The sequence below is a fragment of the Pongo abelii genome, chromosome 9 (genome assembly GCF_028885655.2).
Source record: "Pongo abelii isolate AG06213 chromosome 9, NHGRI_mPonAbe1-v2.0_pri, whole genome shotgun sequence".
Classification (NCBI taxonomy): domain Eukaryota; kingdom Metazoa; phylum Chordata; class Mammalia; order Primates; family Hominidae; genus Pongo; species Pongo abelii.
Genome location: NC_071994.2, coordinates 106,109,150 through 106,128,432, shown reverse-complemented (window position 1 = coordinate 106,128,432; position 19,283 = coordinate 106,109,150). Strand labels below are relative to the sequence as shown.

At 37.7% G+C, this 19,283-nt stretch overlaps 1 protein-coding gene across 4 annotated transcripts in view; it reads left to right on the top strand.

Annotated features, from left to right (window-relative positions):
- Positions 1 to 1,460: 1,460 nt before the first annotated feature.
- The window catches only part of DCUN1D5 (defective in cullin neddylation 1 domain containing 5), a 32,584-nt gene continuing 14,761 nt past the window's right edge, over positions 1,461 to 19,283 (top strand). Inside the window, 4 exon segments of one of the 4 annotated variants that reach the window (NM_001135498.1) lie at positions 1,461 to 1,833; positions 4,295 to 4,386; positions 10,283 to 10,353; positions 10,770 to 10,861. In NM_001135498.1, the coding sequence (NP_001128970.1) occupies positions 1,748 to 1,833; positions 4,295 to 4,386; positions 10,283 to 10,353; positions 10,770 to 10,861 (341 nt within the window). In that variant the 5' untranslated portion in view covers positions 1,461 to 1,747. 4 annotated transcript variants of the gene reach the window in all.

The following is a 19,283-nucleotide window of genomic DNA, read 5'->3' as shown; positions in this document are numbered from 1 at the left end:
GCCACAGAGATGTTATAATATTGTTTAAACTGTTTGTGTGAGTCAAATTCAAATAAGAACTGCATACTGAAAATGACTGACATATCCTTTAAGTCTCTTTTAATTTCCTTCTCTCTCCTCTCATCCTAATAATTTGTTGCAGAATTTGGTTCATTGTCCTGTAGACTTTTCTGACGTCTAGATATTGCTGATTGCATTGGGTATTTAACATGTTCCTCTGTCCTCTACTTTTTGTAGATGGTAGTTCTATTTAGAGACTTTATCTGATTCTGTTTTGTTTTTGGCCTCAGGCATTTTTAAATGGGTTGAAGGATCATATACTTTGACATTCTTTTGGTTTTAAGTAACAGAGAATTGAACTAAATATGCAAAATAGTGAAATTCGTTGCTTCACATAACTGAAAATTCCAGGGCATATCATGGATTTTGGGCTCATATCATATAATCACATCCTGGTTTTTCTATTTTTCTGCTTGATACTGGTCTCTTCTGAGTTTTGGCTTCATTCTCCATACCTTCTCTGGTTCAAATCCATAGGAAATAAAATTGCTTCCTGGTGGTTCAATTTTGTGTCATTGGCACTCATTGGCCTGGCCTGAGTATGTGTCCATCCTGAACCAATTAATAACACTAAGGAAATATGATATTCGGATTGGCCAGATTAGGGTGCCATTGTGAAGGTAGTTTCCCAGGAACCACTTCAACTATTACTCAAAGACTTTTAGTCTTCTCCCATCACAGTTGGTTTTTAGAGATAAATTTATTTTACCAACAGAATTACTAACGACTTTCTACCATGTCTTCACATACAATCACCATTATTTAAAAACAGTATTTCCACTTAAGTGGAGGTGAATAGATTACAGTGTGTTTTGGGTAGTAAGGTCTAGGGGGAGGCTCCTTAGAACTGTCCCCCAAATTTCTCTCTACTGAGTCGCAGTCACCTACTGTCTCTTATCGGAGAGGTGAGCTCTGTGGAAATAATGGTAGAGCTAAGTTTCAATACAGGACAAAGTGATATGCAAAGGCAGGGAGAAGGGGGAGTGGGAGGCTGATCACAGGCCCAAAAAGAAAACGCGCAAGACACAGGGTGACAACGCATTTAAGGGGTGCAACACTTCAGGTGAGGTTATCGTGTGGAAGAGCTCAGAAGTGGAACTTGGTCTACTTTACCAGGTTATTTTTAACGTCAACTGCAAAGTATTAGTAGTTTCATTTTTTGGCGGTGACTGCCAGCATCAGAGCGCGGTAGAAGCTTCATGGGAAAGGTCAGGATACCCTGGACAGGATACAGAATTCCGCGGGCGGCCGCAGTCGAGGGGTCAGACAGCTTCGCCCTGTCTGGCCTACCTACGAGTGGCAGAGGCTAACCGGAACCACGCCCCTTCCCGGGACCGGCTCCGCGATTGCGTCACTTCCGGGCCTCAGCGATTCGCCTCCGGGTTAGGCTGAGCCTCTTGCTTGCTGTGACTGGTGGACCTGCCGCGCTGTCCGCGTTATCTCCTCCCGGTGAGAACGAACCGCAGTGTCCACCGGCGAGGAGCCAGCCCTGTCCCGATCAGAGAAAGACGACGAGGATACCTGGGAGCGGGCGGCGGCCGGGCTGGGCCGCGCCGGTGCGGGCTGGCGACTCTGCTCCTCCGCTTGCTGCTGTTTCTGGGAACTGGGTGCCAGCGCTGAGGGGCTTCCAGCCGACAGGGACCCCCTTCCCCGGCTCCCCTGCCCACCCTGCCGGGGAGGGCGGAAGATGCCGGTGAAGAAGAAGAGAAAATCTCCTGGGGTGGCAGCAGCAGTAGCGGAAGACGGAGGCCTCAAAAAGTGTAAAATCTCCAGGTACCATCTCCCCCCACCCTTCAAGGTTCCCTCCTCCCTCCTTTGCTGGACAACTGGAGGAAAAGGAGTCGGGCCCGGCCTGCCGGGCTGGGGCTGGAGACAGGTGAGGCCCCTTTGATCGAGCTAGGCTGTAGGTGCCGAACACCGCGAGTCTCCGCGCCCGACCCGACCTCGTGTTCGAGTGTGTGCACGCTGGCGTTTATGGAGGGACTAGAAGAGCCGCCCACGTTAAGAGTCTACGTGCCCTGCAGGGTGGGGAACAGATGCATATGTAAATTGCGCTTCCCCCCCTCCCCCCACCCTACAACCGACCCTCGATCCCCTACTCCCGTATCGCTCCTCTGCCTTTTTCTAGACTTAGAAGTGAGTACATATCCGCAGAAGGGTCACTTCTAGAATTTCTTTGTAGAGTGTGAAAAAAACAGAACATAAGGAATCTTGACAACTGTCTTGGGAATGGTAGAAAGGAAAACTTGTATGCTATAATTGGCCTCCATATTTAGTATTTGGAGTGGCCTAACCCGGAAGGTCCCAGCAGGAGGCCTTTTAAATTGCAGGAGCCCCATTTTCTGGAAGTATAGTGCCTCACCTATGCCAAGTCCCTGTGTGCAGAGTTGGAAAGGCCCTGCATGCTTTTTGTCTTCCAGCATTCAGGACGCTGTTAGCTCTCAGCATAAATTAAATAATTTGTGAGCTCTTGTACTCTGTGTCCTACTGGTAAGGAAGAAGACAAGGCAGAACTATATAGTAGTAGCTCTTTGATCCCCTTGTAGCATATCATGGAGGCATCACAGCAAAATTATATGCTACAAAAAAACTGCAATTTTGGTGTGAGAAATGGGTTTTTTTTTGTTTTTTTGAGACGGAGTCTTCCAGTGTTGTCCAGGCTGGAGTGCAGTGGCGCGATCTCCGCCCACTGCAACCTCCGCCTCCCGGGTTCAAGCGATTCTCCTGCCTCAGCCTCCTGAGTAGCTGGGATTACAGGCGCCCGCCACCACGCCCTGCTAATTTTTTGTATTTTTAGTAGAGACGGGGTTTCACTATGTTGGCTAGGCTTGTCTTGAACTCCTGACCTCGCGATCCGCCCGCCTTGGCCTCGAAAAGTGCTGGGATTACAGGCGTGAGCACCTCGCCCGACTGAGAAATGCTTTCTTAAAAAATAACCATATTAGCTGCCTTTTCATCAATGTTTGGCACTTGATATGACAACTTCAGATGCTACTATTGAAAGAAGACTGTAGCCAGGATTATAAGAAGGAAGTAATGATAGAGCTCTCCTTAAAGAGAGATCTGCTTAAACTGTGAGGTAGATGACTTATCTAGTCTGCATCTTCTTTTTTGTAATTGGTCGACTTTTTTCCCTCATTACTGTGTTTTGGTAAAGGAGTCTATGGAGTATTTCTTAGGCTATTAATGTGAACGATGATATACTTACACCTCTTGTTAGTCAACATTAGAATTTGACATGGTTACTTTAGTAGCTCATATTTTTATAAGATATAGGCAAATTATTATTCATTTTTGTATTACTCTATCTCATGGCCATCTTAAGTATATAATGTATTAAAATTATTTAAGTTAAGTATATTAAGATAGCTGAGCAGGCAGTATTATTAGAACTCAGGTGATATTTTGCTCTATCAATTTAAATTTTTAAATATGATACTTTACATTATTCAATTACAGAAGTTCTATCATTTCTATATCATTGTGGTAGGGTAATTATTTGAGTTCCTTGAAAAAAGTTTCTCTGAAGGCCATTCAATTCTAGAGGCCATTATGAACTTACCAAATTTTAGTTATTTTATGAAAAACAATGAAAATGATTTTATGAGAAAAATGAAACAGAATGAACAGAACCTGGGATTAAATAGCCTTGTCCCAATTATTTGGACTATTATTAACTTTTAGGGTTTTTTTGTTGTGTTTTTTTAAATCTGTGTAATTTAATATACCCTTAGGTCCTAAGTCATCATTTATCTTTAAAAATCTATTTAAGCTGAGGTGATAAAACAACTCTTAATATAACATTTTATTTTGAAATATTGATTCATTAAGTATCAAAATATACTTTGTAAGAGTTTGTTTTCAAATATTTATCTATTACACACAAATAGAATTTCTATACAAATCAATAGAATCACAATAAATATTTATACTTTCCCAACTACTAGGTTGAACTTCTTTGTAGTCTTTTAAAATGTGGGGAAATAACTTACTGATATTTTTGGATTTTGATACTGAGTGAAGAGATATTTGGGTTTTGTTAGCCGATAATTCTTATGTATAGACTACTGTTTCAAGTTGCAATTACTTAACAACTTCAGTTTTTTCCTAATAATGCCAACCGAAGAAAAAAAAACCTTTGTTTAATGTGAATGGAAGTAGTTAATTTTGAACTTAGTTTTTCTCTAAGAGTTGAGATGTGATAAAAATCTTAGGCATCTGTGTGTTTTCTAAGCTATTGCAGATCCCAACCCCCTGCTAGACTAATAAGTGGAGAGGAACATTTTTCAAGCAAGAAGTGCCTGGCTTGGTTTTATGAATATGCAGGTAATGAAATTAATATAAGAAGATATCAGTCATATGCTTTAAAAAGTTTATTTGGCTTATTCATTTAACAAATTATCTGTTACAGGCCTGCTATGTGTTAGTGCTGTGTACTGGGATGAGGGTCAGAACTGAGGATTGTGGTTAGACTAAAAATTTGTTGCCAATTTAGGCTGATATTTCTTTAAATATATATTCAGTATATATTTACTGGGAAAGAAGAACTCATTTACTATTAATAAAACGTGTAAACAAAGATTCACTTATTTACATCTATTGGCTAAAGTAGTATTCTGGAAAATAAAAGGTACACAGTAAAACATTTTTGTATTTGATATTGTGGAAAACACAAAGTACATAATAAAACATTTCTATTCAATATTCTTTTTTTGAAATTTTTCTGAACTAACATTTTCTGAAACTTTTGGGGAGACATAGTAAAAGATTTAAACCCCTCAGTTATAATTGTACAACACATTTACCTTTTAACAATTATCATTTAGCCATCCACTTCTACTAGAGATGCAATAGTAAGAAAATAGACTGATATTAATACAGTGTGATAAATACTATATTCAGAAGATACACTGTGAGAGTTCATAGGAGGAATATATAACCCAGCTTTTAAAGTGTCATGGGAGTTTTCTAGAGGAGCTAACTTAACCTCAGCTAAATCTTGTAACTGGTGGATGAAGAGCCCTAGGCCCAGGGTGGGGTTGTGTTTTAGAGGCGAAAGTCAAAGCCAGCCAGAGATGAGGCTGAAGAGTTAAGCAAATATATGCTAAAGAACACTTATACTATCTCATAAAATATATGGAATTTTTTTCCCCTTAGAATAGTTTTGTTTTTCTGGAGTTATTGATTTTAAAGCTTTTCTTTTTTCTTTTCCCTGTTTCCTTTTTTTTTTAACCTGCTTCGCTTTTTTTTCTCCTTCTTTTAATCACCATCATTCTCAAAATGTTTGTTTAAAATAGAAGTGTATATGTAGCTATTGCCTTATATTTAGTGCTCTCCACATTGAGGTCTAAAGTAGTATACTTTGAACTTGAGGTATAAGTTTAGGCTAATTGTATGGAATGTGAGACTATTTTGAAAGGGGGGCAGTAACTTTACTGTTGGGATCAGCTGAGTGATCCCAAAGTACAATTTTAAAATTGTTTAGTAACAGAACAGATTCTTTCTAGACCAGAAATAAATGCTATTACTGGCATCCCAAGACAACCACTAACCCAATTTAAATGAAGGGAATTCATTTCTTACTGACCTCCATTTAAAATGTTGACCCATTATCCCAAATGCCAGTTTTACTGGTATGAATGATATATAATCAAAAGGTCACCCATCTTATTTCACTTACAAAGGTTACTAGATAGAATAGAAATAGAAAATATTTGCCTCAACTAGGAACTTTTCTAGGTAGCATAAGATTCTAATTAAACATTTCTTTACTATATTAGCATTTTTAATAGCCAACATAATAATTGCATTATTCCAGGAATTGTCCTAGGTATATTATTTTTTCTTGTGACTGTTCTATTAAGTAGGTAGTATTATCACCACCTCCCCACTACGACTTTATTTTTTGAGACAGGGTCTCACTCTGTCGCCCACGCTGGAGTGCAGTGCTGTGATCATGGCTCACTGCAGCCTTGAGCTCCTGGGCTCAGGCCATCCTCCCACCTCAGCCTTCCTAGTAGGTGGGAATATAGGCATGTGCCACCACGCCCGGCTAATTTTTTAAATTTTTTGTAGAAATGGGGTTTCAGCTGGGTGCGGTGGCTCATGCCTGTAATCCCAGCACTTTGGGAGGCCAAGGCAGGCGGATCATGAGGTTAGGAGATCGAGACCATCCTGGTTAACATGGTGAAACCCTGTCTCTACCAAAAACACAAAAAATTAGCCAGGCGTGGTGGCGCGCGCCTGTAGTCCCACCTACTTGGGAGGCTGGGGCAGGAGAATGGTGTGAACCCGGGAGGCGGAGCTTGCAGTGAGCCAAGATCATGCCATTGCACTCCAGCCTGGGTGACAGAGTGAGACTCTGTCTCAAAAAAAAAAAGAAAAAGAAAAAAAGAAATGGGGTTTCACAATGTTGCCCAGACTGGTCTCAAACTCTTGGGCTCAAGTGATCTACCTGCCTCAGCTTCCCAAATTGGTGGAATTACAGGCATGAGCTGCTGTGCTTGGCCATACCCTCGTTTTATAGATGAGAAAACTGAGACTTAGATTAATTAATTTGCCCAAGATCATATAGTGACAAGAGCCAGGATTCAAACCCAGGTCCTTCTGATTCTAAAGTCCATGCTTTTAACTACTATGCTTTTATGTATTTTTTATTTAAATTTTATAATGTTTATAATTATATATAGTTATAAACATTTTATTATAATAGACATTATTTTATGTTTATTTTTTATTTAAGCTAATTTTCACTTTTGCAAAGAAAATATTGGTACTCTTGGTTAATTTCTGTCATCCATTCAATAAATATTGAGCACTTCTTTTGAGTCAGGCACTGTGCTGAGTGCTGGATATATAGTGCTGAGCAAGTCAGACAAGATCCCTGCCTTTGGGGGACTTGCCTTCTGGTGAGGAAGACAGTCAGTAAACAGGTATGTAGGCAAGATAAGTACAGATTGTGGAGAGTTATAAGGATAATAAATATGGTGAGATGCAGGAATAGAGAATAAAGAAGGGTTAGATGGACTTTCAGATAGAGTGATTAGGGAACGCCTCTCTGTGGAGACCACTTGGTGCAGAGACCTGATTAGGGAGGAACCATTTGTTTGCCAAATAAACAGTAACTGTTCTGTCTTGAAATGGGTATGTCCGTATTAAAATGAAGGCAATAATTTTGCCTACTGAGAATAATACATGTAAAGCCCTTAGCACAATACCTGGTATATAGTCAGAACTCAAATGTTATTATTATTAAAACAGTAATAGCATTACAGCATCAGATTTACTGGTTGTGTGTTTTTTACAATGTTCCAAAATTAATGACTCTTACGTAGCTCTTGTTGAAGGTACTGTGTCACTGAGCATTTTTTTTTTCCCTAAGCATCTGTTATGGCTGGCATGGTATTAGGCCTTGCAGATATAGCTGGGAACATTTCTTTATGGTTATAAAGAAATCAGGAAATTGATGGTGTTTTTCTTTTAGTTTTGAAAATATCACTAAACTTGTTACTATGGTATTATATCATGCGTGATAAGGCTGTTGGTTTTGTTCTTTCACAAGACCTCATTCTTGAGTGATATTTAAATTAATGATTCAGTAATATACTGGCCTATGGTAATTAAAAACATGGAAAGTGAAAGGGCAGTTTTAAAGTCTCATAGAGTCAAAAAATAAGGTTGGGATTGCATAGTCCTAGTATAGTACCTAGCTGGTGGAGTAGAGTGAACTCATAGTATGAAGAAAATCATTTCTATAGCTTCTTCAATTGAGTAGAAACCTAGTTGTCCAAAAGAGTTAATTAAATTTAGCTCCAGAGGTTTTACCCAGAGAGTAGTTTTATTAGAAAGATTGGAAGCAATGTTATTGGAAGGATTAACATTTTGCAGTCCGGGGAAAGCACATTAGTTACAGACCTTGCTTTAGACTTAGATCTGTTACTATTTACATCACTTTGGCAAAGTCAGTTGACATTTACAGACCTTATCTAAGTTATAAGGTATTATATCTCTATGTAATCTCATTTGACTTGCTTCTAACCAAATTTTAATTAGTAATCACCAAGTAATCCTCCAGTTTCTAGGGGGGGCTATACTGATATTTCTTTTTTATTTTTTGTATTTTTTGAGACGGAGTCTCGCTCTGTCACCTACGCTGGAGTGCAGTGGCGCAATCTCGGCTCACTGTAACCTCTGCCACCTAGGTTAAGTGATTCTCCTGCCTCAGCCTCCTGCGTAGCTGGGATTACAGGCACCTGACACCACGTCTGGCTAATTTTTGTAGTTTTAGTAGACACAGGGTTTCACCATCTTGGCCAGGCTGGTCTTGAAATCCTGACCTCGTAATCCATCCGCCTCGGCCTTCCGAAGTGCCGAGATTACAGGCGTGAGCCACTGCTTCTGGCTTTTACTGATGTTTCTAGACATCCTCTTCAGCTTTCTCTTCGAATCACTAATGGCAACTTTGAGAGCAAGTATGTTTTCTTGATGCTTTAGAAAAATTTACAATATATTCACATCATGGCTTTTAAAAAAACCATTTGTCTTTTCCCTTAATTTTTTATTTTTTATTTTTTTTGGGACAGGGCCTTGCTCTCTCCCAGGCTGGAGTACAATGGCGTGATCATGGCTCATTGCAGCCTCAAACTCCTGGGCTCAAGCAATCCTCCCACCTCAGTCTCCTGAGTAGCTGGGACCACAGACTGGCACCACCACACAAGGCTATTTTTTTTTTTCCCTAGAGATGGGGTCTCCCTATGTTGTCCAGGTTTGTCTGGAACTCCTGGGCTCAAGTGATAATCCCACCTCGGCCTCCCAAAGTGCTAAGACCGCGCCTGGGCCTCTTAAATTTGAAAATCTGATTTTTGTTTTCTTTTCAATCATATATAAGAATACATACTAATTTATGCATTTTAACACCTTTATTGTATATGTATGCCTTTTAAGTTATAAAATTAATACATTCTCATTTAAACAATTCTCCAAATATGTAAAGGAAGAGAAAGCGCCCTATAATTAATCACCCCCTTCACCTTTTAACACATGAGTGCATTGTTAGTACTTATTTAAACCTAATAACACTTAACATGTTACACAAAAAAATTAAAAAGGTTTTGGCTTCAGACTATGTATTAATGTCACCTTAGCAGCTTGGATCTCAGGCAGCAAGAATGTATTGACTTTATGTTGTGCTAGTAACCTAAATATGGTGCTGTCAAAGTTACCTGAGCAGCCTTGGTCTAGTCTATGGTTTATGAAGCTGGAGGATTTTCATCCTTGAAAAAGGAAAATAGAGGCTTCTCTTGACTCTTAAGAATAATATCTCAAGATTATATTTTCCAAATCCCATAGTGGTAAACACATTTCTCATATTATTACAAAATTTGTTTTATTCTTATCCAGTCACAAAAGAGACCTAGTGATGATGTAATTACTATATTTTGGGAATCTGATAACATTTTGAAAAAATGATAATTGATGTATTGATTTATTAGTGTTGCTAAGGGTGTAAAATAAGGAACAAGTTAAATGCCAGTAATTAATTTTTGGATGAATGGTAGACACTAGCTAATTGAAAGATTAAACTTTTGTTTCTACATTAAGGTGCCATTAATGCTTGCTGTCTGTTTTAGAACCAAGATGATAAGGAAAATAGCTCTTTCTGGAAATGGAATGTAGTAATTTCCATAAGTCATTATTTTCAAAATACGTTTGTCTTTTTCAATAATTAAATTATATTTGAGTGTATTTCAAAAGGGTAATAAATGGCCTGTTTTATAGGTAAATATATTCCCCTTCTGATTACAGTATTGAACTTTGTGTTGTTTCTGATATTCCAGTAGATTAAGAAGCTCCAGCTTCTTTATGTTTTTTCATATTCATGCATTGTCAAAAATTTTATTCAGAGTAGGCTCTCAGTGAATTTTTTTTTTTAATGGATCGGTTTGAGTTTTTGTACTAACTCGTGATTGATACTAATGGAGTATTTCTTTGCTGCTTTTTAAATTTTCTTAATTTCATATTGTAATGTGGTGTTCAAAGAATACTTCACAAATTTTAAATTTTAAATCCTGTAGCAAATATTTATACTTATCAAAGCTATGCCAAAATTCAAATTTAATTATTTGCAAAATATTATGGTGTGTTCATGGGTACCTTTAGCATGACGATTTATGTTTTATGTTGATATTATAACAAAATATGTTAATTATTTTTGTCTTTGAAGGTCCTGATGAAGTTGTAGGGCCAGAAGGAATGGAAAAATTTTGTGAAGACATTGGTGTTGAACCTGAAAATGTATGTTTTATTTCTAAGTAGAATGGCATATAAGTGGGGTATAGCATATTTGTAAATTTCTAAAAATCGAGACACTTTAATCTTGTATGAAGATTTTATTTCTTCATGTTTAATATTGTAAATTTGCATTTAGGGTATTTTTAATCAGTTTAAGTTGGGCAAATGTGTTCTTTCTTGATACAAATGTTATATGTAATAGAGTAAGAGATTCTACCTTCAGAAACTGTTAGAACTTTTTACTTTTAAGAAATTGGCACATCTCAATTTCTTTATATATAGTTAATAATTCCAGAGGTTGTACTCTTTAATAGTTGAAGGATGGAAGTAGTTGTGTAAAAATGCTCTCCATGATAAATATAGACATGATTATCTCTATGCTGACTTTTCCCCTATCCTTTATGTTCTGTTCTTTCCAGATTATTATGTTAGTTTTAGCGTGGAAATTGGAGGCTGAAAGCATGGGATTTTTTACCAAGGAAGAATGGTTAAAGGGAATGACTTCATTACAGTAAGAAATTTTTTTAAAAAACAAATTTGATGGCCTATTTGAAGATCTTAATTGATATTTTGTGCTTCATAATTTTCAGGAGTAAGGTTTCACCTTAAATCAAATCTGTTTGATCTATAACAATTAGTTTGGGGATTGAAAAAATTATATTGTGGTCTTGGGCAAATATATAGGTACCCCATGTTTTATGTTCTCTAAGAAAGAACCTTAGTACAGTCCTATTAAAATTCCTTGATTCTCTTGATGAGTGACTTAAAAGCCTATGATCAAAGACCTATTTATTTACAGGATGTTTGAGTGTAAGGATTTTCCTCTCTCAATACAGAATTCTACTATGGAAGGAGTATGTTCGTTGGGCAGCCCTAAGCTCTAGGGCCTCCTCTCCCTTCTTCACTTTTATATTTGACTTTAAAAATTTGAAGATAGAGTTACATTATCCTTTTATGATTTCTTTATTGCCAAGTGAATTTCATAAAGGACAAAAGTAGAAATGTTGTAACCGCTCCCATGCAATCTTTACCCATTTTATAGTCCTACACTTTCAGTTTAGGATCCTGTCTTTGAACATTTTCATAAGTTATAGAATTGCACCTTATATAAATAATTTGATTTTGGCTTTCCTGAATGAAGTGTGCTTAATTTCAGAATCAATTAGTAATTTTGTGTTAATTGTATAGTATCACGTTTCTAGTGTTTCTGCAGGGTATTAGTTATCAACATTCTAAAATAGAGAAAGCATTAATTTATAATATTTTTGAGGCAAAAACTGGGGCTTAATTAGCTGTGTGGTTTCCTGTTGTGATTATGCTTTCATTAACACATGTAATTATTCTTTATTTTTTGCCTGGCCTTAAATTTTTTTTTAAAGTATTTGTTTATGAGGCACTGAAATTTTTAAATTTGAATTTTCAGTGCCTAATGGTTTGTAATTCTCTTTTTTAACTGACATTAACATGTAGACACGTGGATATTTTATATTATTATTATTGGGTAAAAGTCTTTGCTCATATGAACCAAATCATAATTTCTTGAATATAAAATCAACCCTCCCACTTCCATTTTTTTAATAGTCTAAGACCCAGAGAGGTTACGAAAATATTTGGCACAGTTCCTTAGTAGTAGTGCTTAGTTAGAACCTAGAATTCAAATTTCCTGATTACCAATCTATAATACTGTATTCCTACTTTCTATATAAATCAACATTCCTTATAAAATAGAGGACCATTATTTTTAAATTATAGCATTTGCTACCAAGACTGAATTCTGCCATACATTTAGATGTCATAATATGCCCAGTTAAATACATTGATTCTGAAATTCTTTGGATTATTTCTCACCATTTAATTAGCTTTTTGGAGAAGGATTAAATAAATATACAAAAGAATATGCAAATAATATAGGTTTTATACAACTCAGTGTGTTTTACTAAAATTTATGTTGTAATATGGCTTATTAATGTAAGACATTTGTCATTATAAGTGCATTTTGGACTACTACTGCTACTACTACTCCTCCTCCTTCTCCTCTTTGAATACTGCTTTTTGAAGTATCTCAGCTAACAAGTGGCTGTATATTTTTAAACCTAAAAGTTTCTTATTTATGTTTTTGCATAAGTTGATACAATATAAGAAGTCTTTTTATAACAAAAATGTGTAAGCACAAAGCATTTCTAATATATACTTCTGAATAATTAACATCATATGGTCTTGCGTACAAGAATAGAAACTGACTAGCCCATGAGCATGTTTTTTTTTTTTTTAGACGGAGTCTCGCTTTGTTGCCAGGCTGTAGTACAGTGGCGCGATCTCGGCTCACTGCAACCTCTGCCTCCTGGGTTCAAGCGATTCTCCTGCCTCAGCCTCCTGAGCTGGGACTACAGGCGCGTGCCTCCACATCCGGCTAATTTTGTGTATTTTAAGTAGAGACAGGGTTTCATCATGTTAGCCAGGATGGTCTCAATCTCCTGACCTTGTGATCCACCTGCCTCGACCTCCCAAAGTCTTGGGATTGCAGGTGTGAGCCACAGCACCCAGCCAAGCACGGTTTTTATTAGCACACCTTTCCTGTAGGAAGGTCACAGGGTATACAAAATAAAAGCAATTATTCAGCACTTAAATTTGTCCCAGAAGTTTCTCTTTCACTCATTTATTATTCCTTTCCCCTTTGCCCAGAATAATATACTGTAGAGCCTTGAAGCTACTGAGGAATGCTTGAAGTGAGCATTCTTGACCTGGAAAATCGTTGGTTTTTTCCCTCATGATCTGGGTTACCATGTGAAATACAAAGTGTTTTTCTTCAATTGGCCAAGTCTTATTACTCCTTGAATTTTCTTAGAAAAACTTGCTATGAATAAAACAGTTTGAAATTTAAACCAAGAAAGACAAAAAATCTGTGTCTTTAGAAATTATTCGTTGCTTAGTATACTTGGTGTTCTATATAATAAACATAATCTTAAAAGATAAAACTTTATTATCAATTCCCTCTGATATTTTTCATATTTTTATAATTTCACCTGGGCATCTAATGATCTCTTAAATCATCTTAAGATAGTCATGAGTTGTTTCAATTAATTAATTTTAACCCATAAAACTTTTTATAACTATGTTGGTCTGTTAAAAAATAGAAACAGTCTGGTAGTTTAAAACATACACTGTGTTAAAGGATAGTAGACTGTAATAATCATGATTAGTTATCTATATTGTGTAATGCTTTATAGTTTGCAGACTACTTTGTTAGCATTCGTTTGTTTTCTATTCATATAGGCTTTCTATAACTGAATTGGCTTTCCTTTTTGTGTGAAAGAATTTGTGGGTATATGAACTTGGATATAACTGGCCTAGACTAGCCATTTTGTAAGTTTCAGGGGATGAAATTGCCATATGCTTTTCACATCTATTCTTCCATGTAGTTTTCATCTTTGTTTAATAATAGCCAAATTTCCTTGCAAATCTAAGGTGTTAATTTTTTTTTTTTTTGAGACAGGGTCTGGCTCTGTTACCCAGACTGGAGAGCAGTGACACAATCATGGCTCAACTGCAACCTAATCTCCTGGGCTCAAGTAATCCTCCCACTTCAGCCTCCCAAGTAATTGGGACCACAGGCACATGCCACCACACCTGGCTATTTTTTTTTTGAGAGACAGGGTCTCACTGTGTTGTCCAGGCTGGTCTCAAACTCCTGGGCTCAAGCTTGTCTTACTATGTTGCCCAGGCTGGTCTCAAACTCCTGGGCTCAAGTGATCCTCTAGCCTTGGCCTCCCAAAGTGTTGCAATTACAGGCGTAAGCCACTGTGCCCAGTATTAATTTTAATTTAATTTTGTAGATATTTATATTAGACACCTGTATTATGTAAGGCACAATATCACTTACTGGTGATCACAGCGAGGAATAAGATGCAGCTTTTGTCCTTTAGTCATATTCTACTAGGTCAGGGAAAACATTACAATACTATAACCCAGCCAACCTTTTTGGCACCAGGGACCAGTTTCGTGGAAGACAGTTTTACTACGGATGGGGCTGGGGAGAAGGGAAGGATGGCTTCAGGATGAAACTGTTCCACCTCAGATTATCAGGCATTAGATTCTCATAAGGTGCATGCAACCTAGATCCCTCGCACGCACAGTTCACAATAGGGTTCGCATTCCTGTGAGAATCTAATGCCGCTGCTGTTCTGACAGGAGGTGGATATGCTCGCTCACTCGCCTGCTGCTCGCCTCCTGCTATGCAGCCTGGTTTCTAACAGGCCACAGGCTGGTAATTATGCTCAGCCCAGAGATTGGTCACCTTGCTGTAACCATAAACCAAGGAGAATGTGACAAGTGCTAGAGTGGAAATACAAGATACTATGAAAGCAGAGATGAGTAAGGTTAATTTCAGCTAAGTAGGTAGGTAAATGTAGGTGTGGCCTGTGAACTAGAACATGAAGAATGATTAGGATTTTGTTTGTTGAGGATATAGGAAAATGTTTCAGAAGAGGGAGATTGTGAGCAGGACCTTGAGGAAGGAAAGCATATGTTTGAAGGAAGTAGTTTGATTTCTTAGAATTGTAAAGTACATAAAAAAATTGCCGGGATAGGTTTTGAATTCTAATATTTTGAGTGATGGCTTCACTGTAGAGTGCTTTAGCTAATATGTTGAGAGAGTTTAAATCTGTGTTACAGATATTGGGAAACCGTCAGAGATTTTAAAGCACAGGAATCTTAAAAGATTTGGGGGATAATTTTCAATGAGCAATTGTTTTTAATATTTTAAAGTCATAGTCTCTTTTGAGAGTCTTATGAGAACTATGGCCCTCGTTCCCATTAAGAGGCACATGTACTGCTAGACACAAAAATTTGATGTGCTCTCAGGAGGTTATGGAATTTCTCTTCCTTCATCTATAGATACGAGGTTCCAAGGATACTTGGCGAGTTTTTGTTCTGGCATAGTGTACTAGAGTGGAGGTCTTTTCTCATATCTGCTAGCTGAAAGTCTGGTGTTGGAGCAAGGGTGAAATACTATACCAGTGGAGAAAACTGAACATAGACCTTTGAAGAGGACTGTACTTGATTATGATAATGAAAAAAAAGACAAAACAAGAGCATCTGACAACAGTGGTAGTAATTAAGCTGCCTGCCGGTAGGTTGCAGTTTGTAAATCTAGTCTCTATTGAGCCCCGGACTTTGAAGTGTAAAAGGAATGGCATGGCTTGACCGTCTGAGAGAGAGGGGAATAGGGAACATTTATATGATTTTTTTTTTGGTGGGGGTGGAAGAGGGGAGTAAATGAAATGCCATCGTGTGTGATGTGACTGTCATTCATTTAGCATTTGGGGCCCAACTACTAATTGCCGTTAGCATCCTTCCCCTCTGTTCTCTCTTAAGGTCATTACGACAATTTCAAAATGCCCCTCTGCACATTTTCAAATACCCCTAGAAGTAGATGGTATTGGTCTGGTCGAGAAAGCTTATTTGGAGGAAGTTCTAAATCCAGAACTTTGTGACACAATTCTTCGTGTTACACATCAGTGTGTCACAGCACAGTCACTGGGACTTACGGATTAGGAAGAGAGCCTCACTTACATCTAATACATGCATGAAACTTCTTCTCACTTTAAAGGTCTTTAATGAAACACAAGTTCAAAAGCGTCCCTTTGTAATCAGTTGCTTAGCAATACCAGGAAATTAATTTCCAAGTCCTAACTTTGAAATTAAAACCCATTTCTTCTCTTTCTAACTACAGTGGTCTTGGAGAATGGTGTATTGTATTGTGCCAGTGTTCCCTAAAATCTGTGTGGTTTTATTTGGTTGTTATTTGGAAAACTATCTCTTGCTTTCCATAGTACGCTAGTTAAGTATGCATTTCTTTTTATTTCGGAGGAAATATTCTTTTTTCTAAACTTCCCAATTTCTGAGGTATCGATGTTAGTATTTTGGAGCTAGATTCGATATAAAAATTGTATTGCTGTTAGTAACTGCTTCGGTATGTTAGTTTTGCCAAATGTGTTCACAGTCTTCATGATACTGTTAATAAATATGGAGGTTCGTGTTCTTATTCTTTTTTTTTAATTTGAGACGGAGTCTTGCTCAGTCACCCAGGCTGGAGTGCAGTGGCGCGATCTCGGCTCACTGCAAGCTCCGCCTCCTGGGTTCACGCCATTCTCCTGCCTCAGACTCCTGAGTAGCTGGGACTACAGGCACCTGCCACCACACCCAGCTAATTTTTTTTGTATTTTTAGTAGAGACGGGGTTTCACCATGTTAGCTGGGATGGTCTTGATCTCCTGACCTCGTGATCCACCCGCCTCGACCTCCCAAAGTACTGGAATTACAGGCGTGAGCCACTGTGCTGGCCTATTCTTTTTTTACTACAAAAATGTCTGTCGGATTCTTTCTCTGCTCAAGATTTATAGTAGACCATTAGGAATGGTATGATGTAGTTTCTACCAAGGTGTGTAGTGTAGGTGATTTTTAATCCATTTGCCTCAAAAGAAGCATGTCAAGGACTGTGCTAAGCATTTAACACATGGATTCTCATTTAATCTTTATGGTTGTCCTATGAAATTATTATTGTTACCATTTTAAAAATCAGATAACTGAGGCTGAAAAAGGTTAAGTAACTTGCCATATAGTTGTCCTATTAAATTATTGTTATCGTCATTTTAAAAATGAGGAAACAGGCTGAAAAAGGTTTAGTAACTTGCTGAAAGCCACATGACCAGAAATAGAGAAGCTAGAATTTTAACCAATCTGTTTGACTTGAAAATTTGTTTTTCCCTTCACTGTATTTCTTAAGCTTATTGAAATTACATAAGTAAGATTGTAATTTTGTGTAACCATGAAATGTAAAATATTTGGAAAATATTATAATTTCTTGGATTCTTATCTCCTTAGTGACTTCTCAGTCACTATGTGCTTTGTGATTTTGTTTGATCTACCATTTACCACTAAGTTTCTCCCAGATAGGAATTTTGAAACATTATATAATTAAATAAATATATCACCTATCGTGTGGTTTATTTTTGGTAGTCACACTTTTATTTAACAAATATTTTTGGAGTGCTATATGTCAGGTCCTGTGTTATGCTATGACAGTGATTTTTAAAATCTGATGGTAAGGAAAGAAAGAACTTTGAATGTCAGGGGGCATCCTTTATCTTCCTTGCCCTCTTAACACTTAAGTCTCAAGTCTGTTAAGATTCTGCAGGAGATTTTGTATCAAAGATGTGACTCACATTATGAAGACTTCATCTCTATATTTTCAAACATTATAGTGGCATGTAATCTGAGAAATTTGTTTTGCATATCCCCGTGGTAGAAGTCAACTTTCATTAAAGCATTATTTTTCACATAATGAATAATTTTTACACTAACAGAAACCACTTAGTGAAATAGTAGGTAATGAATTTCTAATAAGTGAGAATAAATTTTTCTTGTTTCCTCATCAAGCATATTGTGCATTCATTCATATATAAGGAATTCTGGTTAACTTATCCAAATTTTGATTTCCATTTCTGGCAATATGGCTACTAAATGTGTGGAGAAACCACTTCTCACGTAAAACACTTAAATGCTGGATAACATATAAAAACATCTTGGCCAGGCGCGGTGGCTCACGCCTGTAATCCCAGCACTTTGGGGTTTGAGGCGGGCAGATCATGAGGTCAGGAGTTTGAGACTAGTCTTGCTGACTTGGTGAAACCCCATCTCTACTAAAAATACAAAAATTAGCTGGGCATGGTGGCATGCCCCTCTAGTCCCAGCTACTTGGAAGGCTGAGACAGAAAAATCACTTGAACCCCGGAGGCGTGGGTTGCAGTGAGCCGAGATTGCATCTCTGCACTCCAGCCTGGGCGACAGAGTGAGACTCCATCTCAAAAAAAAAAAAAAACTTTTTAAAAGTATACTTGGACTTGCCTATAAGGAAAATAATCAGAGGCCAGAAATGATGAGTGATGGTGATTATTACATAGAGATCTATGGAGCTGACATTTACCCTGAAGAAACCTACCTATTCCTAGTCACCTAGGGTCTGGTTGTTGACATGTCATGCATGTTGAGAACAGAGGACACATTTCAAGCAAGACCTTAATAGGATGGGAATCAGATTAAAAACACTGATGACAAACTTATGCAATAAATGGAAATTTGATGACCTGGGACTGGTTTTACATACAGTTAGAGGTAAAGGGCTTCTACCTGAGAGAATTCCTAGTCCTCCATCTTTTGTCTTGCAGATTTGGGGATGGAATTCACTATCTGACCCAAGCCAGAAATGTGTTTTAGAATAAGACTCCCCTGTTTGTAATGGAAGCAGTTCTTCCATAGAGAAATTTTACACAAACCTCAATTTTTGCAGAAAAAGGTTCTGTGATCACTAGTTTATAATCAGAAATCACTAAACATTCAGAAATCAATCTTAAAAAATGAACTTGAGAATCAGACCCTTTAAGATTAATTTATGAATTATCATAATTTCCGCATAAGACAACTCTGTGGTTACAGAAAAGAGAATGGTCTCAGATATCAGACTCCGAATAATTAAATTTCTGAAAGTGAAAAACAGCAGATTAAAAACTCGGTGGCCGGGCGTGGTGGCTCACACCTGTAATCCCAGCACTTTGGGAGGCCGAGACAGGCCAATCACGAGGTCAAGAGATTGAGACCATCCTGGCCAACATGGTGAAACCCTGTCTCTACTAAAAATACAAAAATTAGCTGGGTGTGGTGGTGCATGCCCATAGTCCCAGCTACTAGGGAGGCTAAGGCAGGAGAATCACTTGAATCAGGGAGGTGGAGGTTGTGACCTGAGATTGCACCACTGTACTCCAGCCTGGGGACAGAGCGAGACTCCATCTCAAAACACACAAACAAACACTGAGCAGATGAGATAGAAAGAAGATAATGTAGTTGGCTTGTAAGGATCAGTGATCTACGATATCTAAG